The sequence below is a fragment of the Megalopta genalis genome, chromosome 14 (assembly GCF_051020955.1).
Source record: "Megalopta genalis isolate 19385.01 chromosome 14, iyMegGena1_principal, whole genome shotgun sequence".
Classification (NCBI taxonomy): Eukaryota; Metazoa; Arthropoda; class Insecta; order Hymenoptera; family Halictidae; genus Megalopta; species Megalopta genalis.
Window position 1 is genome coordinate 10,357,641 of NC_135026.1, and position 19,756 is coordinate 10,377,396.

General features: G+C 34.0%; 1 protein-coding gene across 1 annotated transcript in view; it reads left to right on the forward strand.

Annotated features, from left to right (window-relative positions):
- Positions 1-2,115: 2,115 nt before the first annotated feature.
- l(1)G0289 (plexin domain containing lethal (1) G0289) overlaps positions 2,116-19,756 on the forward strand; it is a 99,757-nt gene continuing 82,116 nt past the window's right edge. The window contains exon 1 of the mRNA XM_033479408.2: positions 2,116-2,700. Within this exon, the coding sequence (XP_033335299.1) occupies positions 2,580-2,700 (121 nt within the window). The 5' untranslated portion in view covers positions 2,116-2,579. The remainder of the gene's footprint in view (positions 2,701-19,756) is intronic.

Below are 19,756 nucleotides of genomic sequence, written 5' to 3' on the forward strand. Positions count from 1 at the left end.
TAACTTCTTTGTACTATATTGTTTACTCTTAATCTCAGTCTTATCTCAGTCTTTGTGTTTTTTTTCTCTTTACTTTTTACTTACTTTGGCCTAGTACCTACTTGATATCACTCTTAGGTTTCAATCTCTACTCGGCAGGGTTGTTTCCACTATTACAGTCCTTTGACTATTTTTCTTTCTCCTGATTGTTTTATTTTCACTTTTTTCAAATTTTTCTATTTATGCTTCACCCTACCTTAGTGGATGCTATTATCTTATATTATATTAAATCTACTGTTCTGTAATTACAACCTTTTATTGCCATGTAATGTCCGATTACTCTTGGCTCCTCCTTGGCACCCCGACAGTAAGAAACTCCTATCTATTTCACTTAGGAATTCTTTAATGGCTGAAATTGTTTTAACTTTCTAATTTGTTAGTATCGGGTGAGTGTCTCCTCCATAGATTTCTATTTCATTCTTTATTTGGTTTCTTACTCTCTCTTTCTCTCTCTCTCTCTCTCTCTCTCTCTCTCTCTCTCTCTCTCTCTCTCTCTCTCTCTCTCTCTCTCTCTCTTTCTCATTATTACATAAGCAACATTCAAAGAGTGTATTATTTGTTCTCCTCCTCTTATCCACAATTGCACCATGGATTGTTACCTATATTTTTCCTAAATAGGGAGGCTTTAAGGTTATAATGGTTAGATCTTAGTCTAGTTACCGTAGTGATGGTTTCCCTGGTTCTTGTTTTTATTATGTTGAACTATGATCTATCCTTGATCATTCTTTCTTGCTTCCATATTTTATCCAAATAGATGATTCCTTTTTTCTTTCCTATCTCCTCCAATTCTTTCTCCTATTTGGTCCTAATTTCTTTTTTTGCTTTCGTTAATAAGGTTTGATATTAGAACTTTACCTCTCTATCTTGTTCTTTGCTCGTGTATTCTTTGGCTGTTGCATCCGCCTCTTCATTTCCTTCTATTCCGACGTGCGCGAGGATTCATACTATTAATGTTTTTTGAAACACGTTATAGTCTACCTCAGCATAACATTTTCTACAGAGTCGGTAATTCAGACTCTGATACAGAAAAAAACTAAGTCCTTGATAGAAGTGTGAGTATTCTGCAATATGTTACAAAACGTTTCAACACTGAAAATAAAATAGTAATTAATCGAAGACAGCTCCAAATAAGAAGTTCTAAAACAGTAAGAAGAATTTTCTAAAACTATGATGAACTATACACCATGTGCGCACAGCTTGATTTTTGTTTCTTCGCAAGAGATTTTTTTCCCGATAACAGCAAATTTAATCTCTCTCATTCTAACGGAGAAGTTATAGCGTGACATAAGTCAAAGGAAAAATTTTAAAAACAAAATGTGAATTCAACAATAAAACATGGAGGTCGGTAATAGAGTGGGTGTGTGTATCGGCTGCCGGTGTGATAAACTTGGATCAAGGTTGAGGGTAACATGAATAATATATTTTTAAGAAAATCGAAAGATAGTGCCGAAAAACTGTGAATTTTAGATTGTTTTAAATTTTATAACGACAACGATCACACTTTACATGTTACCAAAATGTAACTGCTTCATAACTGCTCAAATGACATTAAACACCTAATCTCTCAAACATAAGATAATGTACAACGAAAGTTGTTTAGAGCGAAATAGAAATCTAGATTCAAATTTCTAATAAAAATGATTTAACTTTAGTCGATGAACGGCCAACAATCGAACCCAATTTAGTAAAAAAGCCGGCGAGGTCGACGCAACGACGATTATACATTGTGGAAAGTAGTCGAGGTTACCCGAGGAACCTTTTATCTAAACGAAGTTTCAAACAATATCGTATACATTTGTTCCAAATCATTTCTAACCTCGTTTCCCACAAGAAGCGTACTTTCGTATGCCGTATACGATATTAGCCACGACTTCTTTCTAGCCAACGAAAAGCGAGCAATACGAGGTACGAAACGATGATTTTTGTCCCGAGTGGCCATCTACGCTTGGCGCTGGTTGTCGCGCGTGCGACACCAGCGACGATCCGATTGGCTCCGCCAGTATCCACAGTCGAGATTCTCTCGGTTATCTAGATAACGTAACGGAAACTCCCCCAAGAGAGCGGCCGAGGAACAACACGATGGGGGCGATGAGCCAGTGAGAGCCAACATGCCGTTCCCGCCGCAAGCGATCGTTGTCGTTGTTCTCGTCCGTTCGGTACCGGTTTAAAGACGCTTCGGAACAAAGTCCTTCGGCTTCTCGCGTGCAGTTCGTGGCTTGTGTCGCGAAATCGAAACGGAAATCGGTCGGTGACGTTCTGTGAAGAATCGTGGTAATCACCATCGGTAGAGACATAAGAGAGAGAGAGAGAGTTTCTCGTCGCCGACGGTTCTCTGTTTCCTCGAATCTTTCCCACGTATCGGCCGCTGCTTTTGACAATCTGTGCCATCTTCTGTCGCACCCATCTTCGCCGCGCGTCGCCCCCTATTCTCCGTTCATATCCTTCTGCCACCACGAGTCGTGCGCGACCACGGTACACGGTACCAACGGGTTTCTACTATATTCCGTGCAGGCTACCGCGAGTTTAGCGGCCACGTAAATATGGCGTGTGAACGGTGGTGCTTTAACCGTGGCTGTGCCGGAGCTGTCCGAGGATGGCCTTGCGTCCTGTTGCTGCTGGCGTTCTACGTGTTCGAGCCCGGCGTCGCGGACAACGAGCCCAGTGAGTCTTTTCTCGATTCAACTTGTTGCACTCTGAACGCGTTCTCTCCTACTGAGATGCTTCTCTCTCTCTCTCTCTCTCTCTCTCTCTCTCTCTCTCTCTTTCTTTTTCTTTCCTCTATTTTACGTTTGCGATCGAATACCATAATTTTGCGCAATATTTCCTCTTCACTTCTGATTTTGTGTTAATCGCATTTTGATTTTTGTTAATCAAATCGTAGATATACTTACGTCCGTCTGTTTTTCGAAAGTGTCGCGAGATTGAAGGAATGCGAACGGCTATTACGGTCATGAACGCAGTTTTGGCGTTTTGATATATATATTATATATCTATATATCGATATAATAATATTATACATATATATCGTCTATTCAACACAGTCGGCAAATTCGAGATCGATTCTTATATTATTATCTTATATTATATTATATATATGTAATATAATAATATAATATAATAAAATAATAGTAAATAATATATATATATATATATATATATATATATATATATATATATATATATATATAATATAATATAAGATAATAATGTAAGAATCGATCTCGAATTTGCCGACTGTGTTGAATAGACAAATACGGTGATCCTCTTCGATGAATTGTTTTCACGGGTACGACGAATCGTACGTATCTCTGTTTGCGTCAAATGCAATTGGTCGTAATCGTACGAGGTGCACGCAACGAGAGAAACCAGCTCCTTCGGCTCGTCGAAAGTTCACGCGGTTGTCTGGGAATTCTCGAGAGACTTCTCTGTCTGTTCGTTCGGAAAAAAAAGGACCTTGAATGTTTAATGCGCGGTCCCGATAACCGATGCCGACCGGCATCTCTCTTTCTCGCGTTATCGGAACGGTTGATCTCTCGACCAGTTATCGGGCCATTTTTCTTACGATGTCATCATAACGTGTGTCGGTCGGTCTCTGCCTCGCTCTGTACCCGTGGAGATTGCTGCTCCCCCCTCCTCTTCGCTTCTCTCTTTGTCTCGAACCTTCCCGATTCACTTCACAGCTGTGAACGTAATGCCGCGCAAGTATTCGTTTATTAGCGTTGTTCGGCGATTTCAATGCCTCTTCTCTGACAGCGGTCGTATCGCGTCGATTACGTTACGTATCGGCCGGAATCGGATAGAGCAACGAGAAATTCGATTTGATACTATTTTTTCTATCTGTGTGTGTGCCAACTGAAATCTATAGCAGAAAATTCTACGTTTCAGATTATCTTTGCGGCTTTAGGTTATATTCGTGTTACACGAGTATCATTCGGATTGTATTTTTTGTACTTATGTTGTAAATAATAATAATAATATATTATTTTTTATTTATAAATATATTATAATATATATATATAATATAATTTAATTATTATAATATAATATATATATATATACATAAACGGGGAAATTCTCTTTGTTACAAAACGTTCAACAATATTTGCAAGCAATTGAAAGAAAGAGAAAAAGAAATATATGGTGTAAAAGAAATGTAAAAATAAAATGACAATGATATTGAATATAAATTAAATGACAACAAAAGGGAGAAAACAATAATTGATGATAATTAAAGTAATACTAACAATAGTAATGATAACAACAGCAATAATATTCAATTATAATAATAATGAAAAGAAAGACCATACTAGATACATTTTTTAATATAATGCATTTAATATAACAAACGCCCTCTTAACATGATGCAGAAAATTTTTATTCTGCATCTAGTAATTACTTCTCGACCTTTGAATAGACATCACAAAATTAATTCGATAAATCGAATAATACGACGAATCGGTAAAAATAGTGTTAAGTAACGTTTGGCACTTCGATTTTAGATTATTATAATTTATATATTTATATAATATTTATATAATAATATATTTAGATTAAATAATCTAATTATAGATAATTATAAGATAGTTATAGAAGATACACGCGCACAAAGTTGTTCTCAGCCCGAAATCTGTAACTTGATCGGTAAAAACTTATCCAACAGATTTAGCCAAGCGTCGATCATGCGGCGGTAGGTCGTCCATCTCGTGAAATTACGTTTTTTAGATCGACCTGCGAAGCATAGATATTTATTCGCCAAATTCGCAGCGTTCACGGGGATTTAGCGAAATCGACGCACTATGTTCTTCCCGTTCGTCGTGCCATCTCCGGCACACGATATGGCTAACGTCACCGATTTTTTCGAAGTCGTTAACCTTTCTCGGCGTGCGTTCATATTCGCGTTCGCCCCTCCCCTCTTCCGGCTGTTCAGGTAAAATACGAACCGTCCGATTATTTTCGCAGAATATGTACGTTTACGATACTTTCTATTTGGACGGGAACGCGCACTTTTACGAGAAACGTACCGCAAAGCGGTAGACTGCATTTCGAGGAGAGATTTCGATTTAACAACAGTAACATTAATAATAACAACCTATCCCAATATACCACACAAGAAAGTCCTAAGATCTCTAAATAAAATTATTAATTCCAAAATCTTTATTTTATGTGCTAGGAATTTTGTTCTGTCCTGATACACTGATATCCGTACATAATCAAATATTTTCTCGTTAATACGTAGTTATCATTTTACAAACTTAATATCTATTTTTGTTTATAATATTATAAATTAACATAATATAAATAATATAATATAAATTTAAACCAAAAATTCATCTATAATATAAATATAAATAAATATTATATATTATATAAATATTAATATAAATATAAATAAATATTATATATTATATAAATATTAATATAAATATAAATAAATATTATATATTATATAAATATTAATATAAATATTATATATATATATATTTATATTATAGATATATTTTTATATCATATATATATAATTTTTGAAGTGTATCCATTTCGCTTAACTTAACGTTTTATTATTATCTTTGTTGTATTTTTTAGCTTTGGCTTATTGCTATTCTATTTTTATTTTTTATCTCTTACCACATCTCTGTCATTTATAAAATTATTGAAGGAATCTCTCGCGAACGACACCAGAATAAACTCCGAAACATGTTGACTTACCAATCAAATTTAACCCTTTGCACTCGAGTGATGACTCTGAGGCACCACTCAAATTTGTCATATCACCTTTTAAGATAATTTTGAGATATTGACAAAGTTTAGATTTGAAAAATTATTAAGAGTGTAAACTGTTGTGCGAGTGCCAAGAGTCAATTTCATATGCATAAAATGCATTTTGTCATAAAAAATAGAAATACTATAAGTTAGAAAAATGATTTTATATTTTCAGTTAAAATAGCTTCGAGTGCAAAGGGTTAAATCTGAAAATCAAGTACATCAAATCGCGGTTGCTAATGACTCTTGACGGTCGATGGAACCTTAAAAATTAAAAAAAAAATAATAACCGTAGCAAATGCGATCGTTGACCTGCCTGCATTGATTTGGTTGAATCATCGCGGCGAAGGAATGTACCGTACGGCGAGAAAGTGTTCCGCACAAAGCAACTTTTTAAACATAAATTTTTATTACTCGCCCGTGCAAGTGCTTTTCAATGATTCGTTATGTGCTGAAGCGATACGGTCGCTTGGGAACCGTTCGCCTTTTACCGTTCGGAATTTAACTCGCTGTTTGCATACCGAGCTGTTTTCGATTTTATTCGATCAGTGAAATTCGCTGGCGCAAGGTTAAGAATATTTATGCAAAATAGAGAAATGTACGATACCATCTAGAATTATACAATTGAAAAAGAAATTAAGCCTTCAGACGATAAATGTAAAATTGAAATACAGACCGTATTGTTGTTACAATGTGCAAAATTATCAAAATATTATTGATTATGCGGATTTGTTCACTTAAAAACTACAAATATCTCGGGAACAATATAATAAGTATTTTAAATACTTTTATATCTTCTTTTTATTTTTTGTGAAATATTTTCCATACTCTTGTGTGTAAAATTTAGATTTAAAATTTTTAATTGAACACCCGGTATGTTTCTTCATGCAAGCTGCTCTCAAAGTCTAAAAACTAATCTATTTCTTTGAACAAATCACTGCAATTTCATTCGACGAGTCTACGCGTTGCGTGACCCGCGGATCACCCGGTATACAAGATGAGGAACGCGTTAACTGAATTACCTTGAATATCTCGGTTAATTTTAATGATAGAGAAAAATGGTCCAATAGAAGATTGTTCAGTTCGAAACGGCGAATGTCACGGCAACCAACAAATTTCTCCAAAAGTTATATTTTTCGAGATTTCGCGATCACCTGCGATCTTCCGAATTTTTATTTGCTAAAAATCGTAATTATTAGTAAAACCGTAATCGGCCGATTTGCACTAACCGAATTGTGTCGACCTATCAATCACGATCCTCGATCTATTGTTTCTGCAACGATCGCTGTACTGGCTCCACCGTTTGCAGTCTCATCATAATTGCTCGTCATTAGCTCCTTTTTAATGTTCTGTTACTTTAAAGGAGGTGTGAATCGAGTGACGCATAACAGAGCAATGTTCAAGGTCACACGCTCTCGGACCACGAAGGACGATGGAGGGGTCTCTCCTACGTGTTCGAGGAGCCGACCTTGAACACTATTCGGCCGAAAGTCGACGAATCCGGCTGGCCAAATCATGCGACGCGACGCGATGATTCCGCGAGTTCTGTTTCTATTTATACTAATTGCTTTATTTTTTTTTTTTTTCGTTGCGAACCAACATGGAATTTCGAATGGAGGTTCGATGACTGGTTTCTGTCCGTTGCTTTCATTTCTAGCGTCCGCTTCGCGATCGATATGCGGCAAATAATTATCGAAGACCTTACCGACTAATTGTTACCGCGCAAACGTTCGTGGAAACAATGCTGTAGCAATTAACAAGTTGCGTAACGGATCTCGACCGTGTTACACGGCAATGTAAAACGTAGAAACCTTGTAGATGCTTAAAGTACCGATCAAGAAGGGTTTCCACGTGTTGCGCGCCGTCTACGTTAGATCCGTTTCAATCCTTGTAAACAATTTTTATAATCTAACTTCCCTCGAGATCAGCCTCGAACTGAATCGATTGATTGACACAAATATAAAATTGATCGAATTAGCAGAAATAAAATCTAAATTTGTTGTTGAATAGATTTTGTCGACACGTTTTTCAGGTCATTTTGATTCAGTCTGTTAAAAGTCTATTTAAATCGGCACCTAATTACTCGCCTTTCGTCAATTAAATTACGTAAGTCACTGTTACCGAATTGTATTGTAAAAAAATAAATCTAATAATTAGTATATAATTATATATATATATATATATATATATATATATATATAATAGTAATAATATAATAATAGTAATAGTAATATAATAGTAATTAATTAAGTATAATAATATAATAATATAATAGTAATATAATATATATATATATATATATATATATATTACTATTATGTTATTGTTATTATTATATATATTATATTACTATTATATTATTATTATATATATAAAATTAATAAATCTAATAATAAATCTAAAATTAGAATTTTACAATTGTGGAAATAGGTTAAGCAATGTTGTAGCAACCCGAGAAATGCTAATTGGATAGAGCTGTGTCAAATTGTCGGCATAAAGGAGAATTTCCCAGTACTAGAGAAGATAAAAATTTGTTCCGCTCTTTTGCTGGCTGTATAAACGTTGCTACGAGGCAAAATCAATTACCAGAAAATTAGTTTGGACAGTGAGGACATTTTTTCGTCTGTTTCGCAATATTTCCTTAGAAATTTCAATAGCGGGCATTGTTTTGGTAATTGTTCCAACGATGCGTCATAATTGCATATTTGCATAGTTGTTAAAAGCAACTTATTTCCACGCTGGAAGTTAATATTTGTCATCATTAGACTGCGGATCTTTATGCGACATCAAAATTGTCTACCTTAACTGTAGCAAACTAAAGTTAAATATAAAAGTATGTTTTCTTTCTCAATTAATTTTAAATAATGTAACAGCATTCTCAAAGTGTCTTACTCGGTTTAACGGTTCTAGATCCATTTTCTTTATTTACGTGTATGCATAAATTTTGAAAAAAAATATGACATCGCGGCTGTCGGGGTGCATTTTTGAGAATTTTGTCCTATTATTCTATTAATTAATAGTATTAATGGTACTCTAATTGATAGCATTCTGTTAATAGCATAATTAATATTATTCTGTTGATAGTATAATTAATAGTTTTCTCTTAATACTATGCTATTAATATTATTCTATTTGAGAGAATGGCAAGACATGCCAACCTAATATCAATTTAAAATTGATAATTGTGGTTTCAAAGTTTCCTTAACTTGGTTTCCATTTCGGCACAGTTTCACAGGGAAAGTGTAAATGCCTGCCATTATGCCAACAGACAGACTGTAACAGTTACTCGTGGCACAAGAAAGTTCATTAAAAACGAACGCGAGCGAGAAAGAAAATCAAATTAGAAATTTCGTCGAAGAAAATCAATTTCGTGAACAACGTAGACGCACTCCATAAACGCATATGACCGTAGTCGATTAATGTCGCGAACGACTTAAAAGCAGTAAATAAATCTCTAGATGAAAAAAAAATATATATATATATATTTTTTTTTATATATATTTTATAAATATATATATATATAATATATAATAATATATATATAATATATATATATATAATAAATAAATATTATATATATATATATATTCTATTATATATTTATATTATATTTATTTATATATATATATTATGAATATTCTTCTGTGAACAGCACTATGTAATCGATCATCTGAAACAGCAACGATATTGCTTTGTTACTTACATACAGTATATTGCAGTAAAGTGCTATAAATAATGTCGAAATGTTATCGTTATATATCAAACGTAACTTATTAATTCAGACATATATAAAATCATTTAAAATTTATCTTCCGGTCAATAAATCGATATATAGTTAATTTCTTCATAAGTAAAAAAACAGATAGCAGCACTTATATCGACCACTGAATGATTAAACAAAATAAACAAATTATAAAAAAAGAGACAAAGAAATCAACTAAAATAATAAAATAGTAATTTATCTAAATTTGAAGATTAACGAACTTCCATTGATTGGCTTCTGAACCGTTCTTATAATTATATCGATGATCGGTAGTCGCATCTCTAAATCGGCGTTGAAGTCATACGGAACACCCTGTATGTAATAAACTGTACAGTGCGGAGGCATATGGTTTACGAAACCGTGAATCGAGTTTATAGCTGCTGGCGTCTAGTATTTCGACGCGATTTTCGTTTCTTTTTTCACACGATTGACGAGGAACACGATACGCGTCGGCTAGCTCAGACGGAAAAGAATCGATAGGTCGTTCGATAGCTGGTGGGAGACTACTGTGTTGCGTACATACACGTTTCCTCAGTAGTAACGTGTCCCCATTCAAGCGTCGCAACGATTGCGTCCTGTATCGGTTGCACCGGAAAGCTCCATGAATGTCCAAACCTCCCAGCCGTGGTTCCTGGTCTTTGGGGATCGTTCAGAAACTCCCCTAAACTATTTTCCTCAGCTATATTAACCCTTTATGAGAAACCTTCGTGGGGAGGTATGTATACGTACATACACAGGTATGTATATGTACACTATGTATACATACTATTGTATGTATACTATGTTATACGCACTATTATATGTATACTATGTTATACATACTATTATATGTATACTATGTGTACATACTATTATATGTATACTATGTGTACATACTATTATATGTATACTATGTTATACGTACTATTATATATATACTATGTTATACATACTATTATATGTATACTATGTGTACATACTATTATATGTATACTATGTTATACGTACTATTATATATATACTATGTTACACGTACTATTATATGTATACCATGTTACACATACTATTATATGTATACTATGTTATACGTACTATTATATATATACTATGTTATACATACTATTATATGTATACTATGTGTACATACTATTATATGTATACTATGGTATACATACTATTATATGTATACTATGTTATACATACTATTATATGTATACTATGTTATACATACTATTTTATATGTATACTATGTTATACATACTATTTTATATGTATACTATGTGTACATACTATTATATGTATACTATGTTATACGTACTATTATATATATACTATGTTATACATACTATTATATGTATACTATGAGTACATACTATTATATGTATACTATGTGTACATACTATTATATGTATACTATGTTATACGTACTATTATATATATACTATGTGTACATACTATTATATGTATACTATGTTATAAGTACTATTATATGTATACTATGTTATACATACTATTATATGTATACTATGTTTATTAATTTAAATGTATTCGTTAAAATTCAAATTTTCTGATCTCCTTAATTGGAGTAGCCATCAGTCCCTCAATCCATCAAATCTTTACAAATTATAAATCATTGGAAATTATTGAAGATGCTTTTTTTTTAAACCTACCTTCTTAAGGCTAACGTGGATCGTATTGGACCTGGCACAAATGAAATGGTGCATGATTAGATACCACGTATCTGTAGGATTGAATTTACACGACCCAACCCAACACCTCTTTCACCACAGTGCTACGTGCTCTTATCTCGGTAGACAAGAGAATGTTTATAGTGAGAAGAAAGGAGACAGACGTACATCGACAGGGTGACACGACTGGTGAAAGTAAACACGCAAGGAAGAACATTTTATCTTTAGTAATTCTCGCTTGTCTTACTTTTAAAGACTTTTAAAAGAAGTAGAAAAGAAAAAAATACGCCATGTACATGAAAAATAAAAGTAATATCAGTAATATAAAGTAATATCAGTAAGTACATTCCACATGCCTTCTTTATTATTTAAATTTCCTACCAATATCATTCGCTCAAATCAAATCTCGCATTCACGAAAACGATATTTATGAACGGATATTTAGAAGAACACCATACATTTCAAAAGTGATACACTAAAAATGCATAAAATGTTTAAATTTTATTAAACAACGTTACAATAAGCCAATTTCATTTCGGAAACTAATAATAATTTACAGTGATGTATCGAAATTCGAATCGAATTCAAAGAAAAAGTACGTATGGATTATTTAATGAAAATTTATTTCAGTCGATTGAAAAATTTGGAGTCCCATAGCGAACCGAAACACACAGCAAAAATAATCGAAAAATTTTCGAAGAAAATGGCATTCCCGTGCTTTCTTGGCCACCTCAGAGTTGAGATTTAAATCCTATAGAGCTACTATGGGAAATTCCACGAAAATTCCACGAAATCAAAAATATAGAAAATTGAACTTCATTAGAGCCATAAAAGCAAATGGAATGAATTTGCGGCAAATATTTTGGGAAGATTAATAAATATTCTGCCTCATCGTTAACTAGAGGTATCATTAAAACCAAAGGTTATCAATTATTATTTATTAATTTACTTATATTTATATATTTATTATATTTATATTTATTATTTTATTATTTATTAATTACTTATTAACTAATTTAAAATTTATTATTTTTTGTGTTATTATCTGATAAAAATATTCATCGTCAATTTAAATTCTATTACGATGAAGTACAAAAAATTCATTATTTTTTACTTTGCTTTATTTGTTGTTTATGTTTATTCCATTATGTATATCACCTCTATGAATGCTGTGACGATGAAATAAATGTTTTCGTTTCTAATTCAAATAGCATTTGTATGACGCATCTGTATGTCCCGCACACGCATTGTCAATGCACCGCTCGATTTTACCTTGATTCCCGTACATTACCTCTTCGGTAGTCATCGACATGCTGGTTCTGTTTTGTTTACACGGCGCTCATTCCCTCCCGCTGTCTTTGTCTTCGAAATGTCGTGCGTTTCAGCACGAAATTTCATATCGACATCCGTTCGCTACACAGTCAAACTTGTTTTTGTGCAGTAGACAGGGACCGCAGAAAAAATCGCATAAATAGAAATATTCAGAAACTTCATAAATAGCTGTAACAAATAATTTTTCACGACGTATTAAAGAACATTTTTTTATGCGGTGGAGAGGGACGCGTAAAAAAAGTCTCACTTAGAAAATATGTCAAAGCTTTACGAAATAGTGTGAGAAAGTGCTTTCAAAACAGAATAAATAATTAAATTACACATGGAAACATTTTGAAATACTTTCATTTCTCGTTTTAAACAGAGAAATTTTCAAAATGTACATAATTCAATAATTACTCGTCGTAGCCCAAAACGCGCATTTTCTTGTGATGAACTCGTACATAATCGCTTTCGTCACTTGAATTAGAGTTGATTTATTTGTTTGTCACCATATGCAGTAAATTCTCCCTAATTGACACTTAAATTGTGCACGAAAAACGTACAATTTGGTGAGAGGAGATACGAGCGGCTCATTTTTATAGTTACCGATTGTCAACAACTATAAAAACGAGCCGCAAGGTTTATAATATTTATTTATATATATATTAGTAATATATATATATATAATATACATAATAAATAATACATAACTAAATATTATATAATATATATATATATATATATATATATATATATATATATATATATATTATATAATATTATTTATTATGTATATTATATATTAAATATAATTTATAATCGTACCCAAATTTTCCATTTTTTGTGTACAAGCTGAGCGCGAATTAGGGAGAACTTACTGCAGTCGATGATAAGCTTTTGCGACGAAGGTAGTGTTTGATCAGCTGCTTGTAAACGTTGCCATGGCCAGATATACAATCGCCTCGTTAAGTAACGTTAACGCTGTCTTTAAACAGTTCAAGTTTAACGAAACTGACAAACTGTCAGAACCTTCTGCGCAGATGTCACGTGCTAGCGCAATGATTTCTGATGATAACGTGGACGTGTTTTCGATTACATTCCTATTAATGACACATTCAGGCCACACCAATATGTATGCGATAAGCATGAATGGGACGTAATTGGAATGAAAATGGTTGATGCAATGTGTACACGCACATTGATAGAAACAAAAAAGTGATGCCAACTTCGTTGAGATTGACGTAATCTCGCGGCAAACTTACATATGGCGAAGAAAATCTCGATGCATAGTCATATATAGCATAAAAAAAATCGCACGAAAATGACCACACAAAAACAGGTTTCGACTATGTATGTTCAAATCGGTGGCAACGATAGCATTCAATCTTGTTTCGGTTTCTCGGCTCTTCTTTGCCCTGAACCCGGGTTTTGAGTTTTCCGTCTCTCATAATCTAAATAAAGATAATAATAAAAATATAATAATCATAATCACAAACACTTAGTTTTTTAAAATGTCCGTTGGTGGAAGGTCGTCGCACGATTCCATCGCCGTCCGGAATTATTTCAAATCAGTCGGGTAGACTGTACAAAATAAGATAGCCGTAAGATGGCTAGAAATTCGTCCGATACTAACAATCCAATTTCTCTCGACCTGCTTCGAAAAATTCCGTGAGGTACGCAGTCAAACGTCGCCAGGGGCTGGCAATATTTATATAAATTCATAAAATAATTCAACATGTGCGAACATACACGTAAAACAAAAAATACAACAACAATAACAACACATTTAATACAACAAATTTAATATTTTTCCTTTGTGTGATGATCATTAAAGTAATTATCTACTTACATAATTATTAAAGCATCACACGTGTTGTGTGGAAGGGCCATTAAAGTGTTAATGTCGTCCTCTTCCAGCATCCGCGTTAACGGCAACTTCTTCAGGAGGGTTGTCTTTCGCGCGGGACCACTGGATTGGTACACAGACTTCAATTTGTCCCGAAAGGCCTAGCCAATTAAGATGGTCAAAATTGCCCATAAAGGTTTATTAACCCGAGAAAGATAACCTACGTCGCAGAGGCGCCTGCGAAGACTGTTGATTTTTGTTAATTTTTCATAGAGGTCTAGTGATTTAAGTTTAAAATTACTTAAAATATAAAAAAATATAATATAAATGCATTTTATTTTTACAATAATGCCAAACCTTTAAAATCACTAGATTAACTTAAATAAATATCCATTGTTAGTATAAAATTGACGCCTTAGAAAAGCATGCGCCTCTGAAGCGTATGGTTATCTTTTACGTACGTTGTCATATGGTTATCTTTCTAGGGTTAATGACTATTACACCGTTCGTTCATAGCTGACCGAGAAAAACTGATCTCTGCAAAATTTCAACCCTGTGACTTGTTCGCGAGGATAGTTACAGGGTAAATTAGATTGCGCGCTTTTTCGTCTATTTCCTCGCTTTGGTAGCTTTTTAAAATTTTGAAAAAAATGTGGCCTATTTTAGACATCGAACCGCATATTACGGCGCAAAATTGAAATCATCCGTGAATCGTGGGACTCTCTTTATAAATACAACATAACTATCTATGACGAGGCACGAGACTGTGCCTAATCGCGCATCGGCAAGCAAAAATACCCGTTACGCCTGTAATACAAATATGTTGGATGATCGGTGTCGCTCATGAGCTCATGTTCTTCGTCGTATTAAATTGTTAATAAATGTTATTGAGCAACATGCGCGTAACTCTCGTGACTGTTGCAGGCTCTAGTTAGTTGCGTGATTGGACCTTGAAATAACGCTACGATCATTTTGACCAGAAAAACCGGGTTCCCAGACCACCGTGCCAGTGCCACGAAAGAGTCACCGCAGAAGCTGAACTATCTCGAATCGTGACGATCCGTGGCCGGTGTGTGGCAACTGGTAGCATTGGTTCACACGTTCCTGAAACGATGCACGATCATTCGGTTGCCTCATCGCATCCTTATTTGTTTTTTGTTTTTTGTCCCCTCTCGTGGGACATTAAAGTTTATTAGTGATTACGGGGAGTTGAGTTATTTCAGCGCAACTTTTTGAGACACGCATGTTTCCCTGAAGTTTTCTCTTGAAATGGCACAAGAAATCAAATCAAAATATAGTAAAATTACTAAGATATGTACAAGAAATGTCAGCGGGTTTTGACGAGAACGCGAGAGGCGTGCTCACGACGGTCCGAGCACTTCAAAGACGCCACTTGAAAAGAGCGATGAGGCAAGTTTGCAGAAGAAAGATCGGTATGCGAACGTAGCACGCACTGTATAGTGAGATTTATAATCATCAAATCTGGAGGAAAAGATTTTCAAAGCTGAACTCAGTCTGGTTTGAAGCGTCGAGCGGTATAGATAGATCTAACGAGTGAGAAAATCGGAAAATTGATTCTTCTCTTGGTAAATAAATTGTTTGGTAAAAGTTTTCTTGGTAAATATCATCTTGTGAGTTAGTAATAACAATTAGAAATTTTCAACCTATGTATTCATTCATATTTTTTATTAGAACAATGGCAAAACGTTCAAACACGAATGAGTCTCATGACACAAGTAGTAGCGAAGATGAGCTCCAGATAGACGTTTATACAGATATGTTAGAAAGACTAACTGTAGAAGGTTTTCTTCTACAGTTAGTCTATCGTTTTGATAGCAGCGATAGCGATATCGTCCAAGCAACAAGGCGACGAGAGAAAGAGTTCGCATAGATAGCGATTACAACAACAAAACAAAATGATAAAACAAACAATAGCAAAATTATAAAAAATAAAAGATTTTAATTTTTTTGCAAATTTCTCGATTTCAGCCAAATTCATATATGTCCAATATCATTATAATATGTTAGTTAGTTCCAAAACCATACTAAATAATACGAGGCTCTGTAAATGCCCGTTTCTGCCGAAAAGTGGTGCTGAGTAGCTGGTAGCCAACGTCCAGAATGGTTCGGAGTACTAAAGATTAAATATTACGAAATAAAGAATCGAAATTAGAATCAGCATAAAATTCACGATTAGTGTCGCGGATGTTCGACAATTTTAACGCACAAACAATGTAATACTTTTCGTCTTCGATAAGTTTTTATTTCCGGGGGCACAGAAATTGGAACGTAAAAATCGCTAAAATAATTTCGGTCGTAGAAAGCGAATTTACAGACCCCACATGGGGTGCATGGGGCTCCGTTACTTGTTCCTTTTATCCCTGGTGCTCCGAGAGCCTCTCTCCGCCATTGGAGAGCGCGAGAAGTGTGTGCTAAAAGAAACGCGCAGGGCGCTGACACAATTGAAGCCTCGAGTGACCACCCCTCCCTCTCTCTCTCTCTCTCTCTCTCTCTCTCTCTCTCTTTCTCTCTTTCTCTCTCTCGGCGACACAATAAGTACAAGCTCGACGATAAATTGTGGCTCGGTGAACGTGTCGAAGCCACGGTGACAAAGGACCGCGAGGAGAGACCCCACAAAAGGACCCGCAAAATGTCCTCTCACCTCGCCAATGGAAAATGGGAGATTGCGCTTTTCAAGCGTGTCTCTCTAGCTGGCCGACCGCGACACGATCGTTCGATTCAAGGCTAAGCGGAGCCAATTAAGCGACAATCGAGGGGCACCGTGCGCGTTACCATTTATCGCGCGGACGAGTTTGCTACCATGAGCTGCTGCTGCCGGCCCACGGCGGAACGAAAGACCATTCTAGATAGACAAAAATCATGTATCGTTTTATCCTTACTTATAATCAATGGAATTATTATCTTAGACCTGCAAATAATATTTTTGCAAACATTTGATAATAAAACTATATACATAAATATATATACTATATACTATATATACTAGATACTGTATATACTATATATACTAGATACTGTATGTACTATATATACTATATACTATATATATACTAATATATATACTATATACTATATATATACTAATATATATACTATATACTATATATATACTAATATATATACTATATACTATATATATACTAATATATATACCATATACTATATATATACTAATATATATACTATATATTTATATATATACTATAGCTACATATGTATGCATACATTATATAAATATATATATAACTTCACATATATAAACTGTATAAATATAACTATGCGTACATAAACTATATAAATATAACTATACATACGTAAACTACAAAAACGAAATATATAAACCAAAAAATTATAAATAATATAAATATTTAAATATTACGAAATAAAGTCGAAATTAGAATCGGTATAAAATTCACGATTGGTTTCGGATGCTTAACAATTTGCTGATTCCATAGTTAAAGTCTTTCGCAAAGTTTAAATGATTACACTGTATATAGGTTGGAAAATACTTTCGATACAAGAACTAGAAATTAGAAATAGAATGACCTATTAGTAGAAGCAGTTCTTACGTTGAGTTACGATACGAGTTGTAACAGCCTTCATAAGGTTGCTAAAAGTGTCTAATCACTGGGCATGTCTAATCACGAAAATATTTACCTTAATAGCTCAATTTCTGTTATGTAGAGTCAGCACAGTTACATTTTCGAGTTATGAAAATCAAATTTGACCGATTTATTTATTTATTTACTTATTTAATGATTAAAAAATCTCTTTGTATACAAATATTAACTTTTAAGTTCAATAATGAATTAACAATGGATTAAATTCAATAATTAAATTGGAAATTAAATTAATCTGAGATTCGGTACGAAGTGAATAAACTTCATCGTTTATCACAATTTATACGAAAGAGTTACCGATTTAAAAATAGAATGAAGGATCGTAAAGAAGCTAGAAGTCTTCGACGAACGTCTTGCAACTTCTACTAATTTTTCATGTGATCATTTTAAGAAATGAATTTCTTTCTAGAGATTTTCACAATTTTCGCTACCGAACAAGACACAAATAATCCCAGCTGTTAAAATTTTAGCGACGCTGGTTGTAGTCAAACCGAGACATTCTTGCATTCTCTAAGGACTCTGAGCAAAGAACGTTAAGCAGCCTGCCTCAAAGCAGCATTTTATTACTGTCTGTTTCGGTGTTAACGTCGCGAGTCGCTTTGAATACAAAGTCCGATGATGGCGAAGCACATTTCCGGTGCTGGAAATACACTGTTCACCGATTCGGTTGGACAATAAGAACCAGCGACTCGAAGACAACGTTCAACAGCTTCTCCTCTTTTACAAATAACCGTACTCTCGTCTACTATATACAGGGTGGGGCGTTTTTAAATATTTCTGGACTTTTCGTACTAAATGTCATATGGTCACAGTGTTGTGATCGTTGCATTGGACTTGATCTTAGCTTTTACATTATCACGATAAAAATTGCACACAATCTACGATGGATTCCTAAGTGAATCCTATCTCTTACAATAGATACGGTATATTTTTATATCGTTATAAAAATTTTATTTTGCTATACAAATATTATTTTGCAATATAATTGCAATATTATATATATAATTTCATATTGCTATATATAATTTCATATTGCTATATAAATTTTATTTCCCTATTAAAAATTTTGCTTTACATAAAAACCTCAGCGTGCTTTTGTTACAATGATTTGCAAAGAAAATACGGTTTCATTTCATTTACGTTTCTTACATTTAACTTGGACAATATTTATTTTGCAATGAAAATCCGCTGTAGACTGCAGATATGATACATTTATAACAAACGTGAACAATGCAGGAACAGTCCATTGAAAGAATTGAAAGCTGCTATTGTAATTTTACGTTATATTTGTAAATAAATAAACAAATACATTTGTACATTTTTTTACGTCTGTTAATAATTCGATGAATAATTGTACGATCAGCCTTTTCATTTACGTCAAACGATATTTCAACAATATTATTGATACATCGTCAGGTATGGATAAGATATCGATAGAATATCGATAAACGATACTCACATCTGATATCTCTATTTGCGGTTGAATCATCGAGAGAGTCAATCACAGAAGACCGTTGACGATGGCCGTTCGTCATGAAGCTTTCTAGCAGCTACGAAAGTTCAACGTTCTCCTCGAATTAGTTCTTCGGATCGTCGTTTGCGCTATTCCTGTCCGGCATGGCCAGAAATAGGGACCACATCTGTGGACTGGTTGGCACTAGACTCGGCTTGTGTTCATGCATCCCGCCGCGAATAGAGCCAACTCCTTAGCCCAGATCCCGTTGCT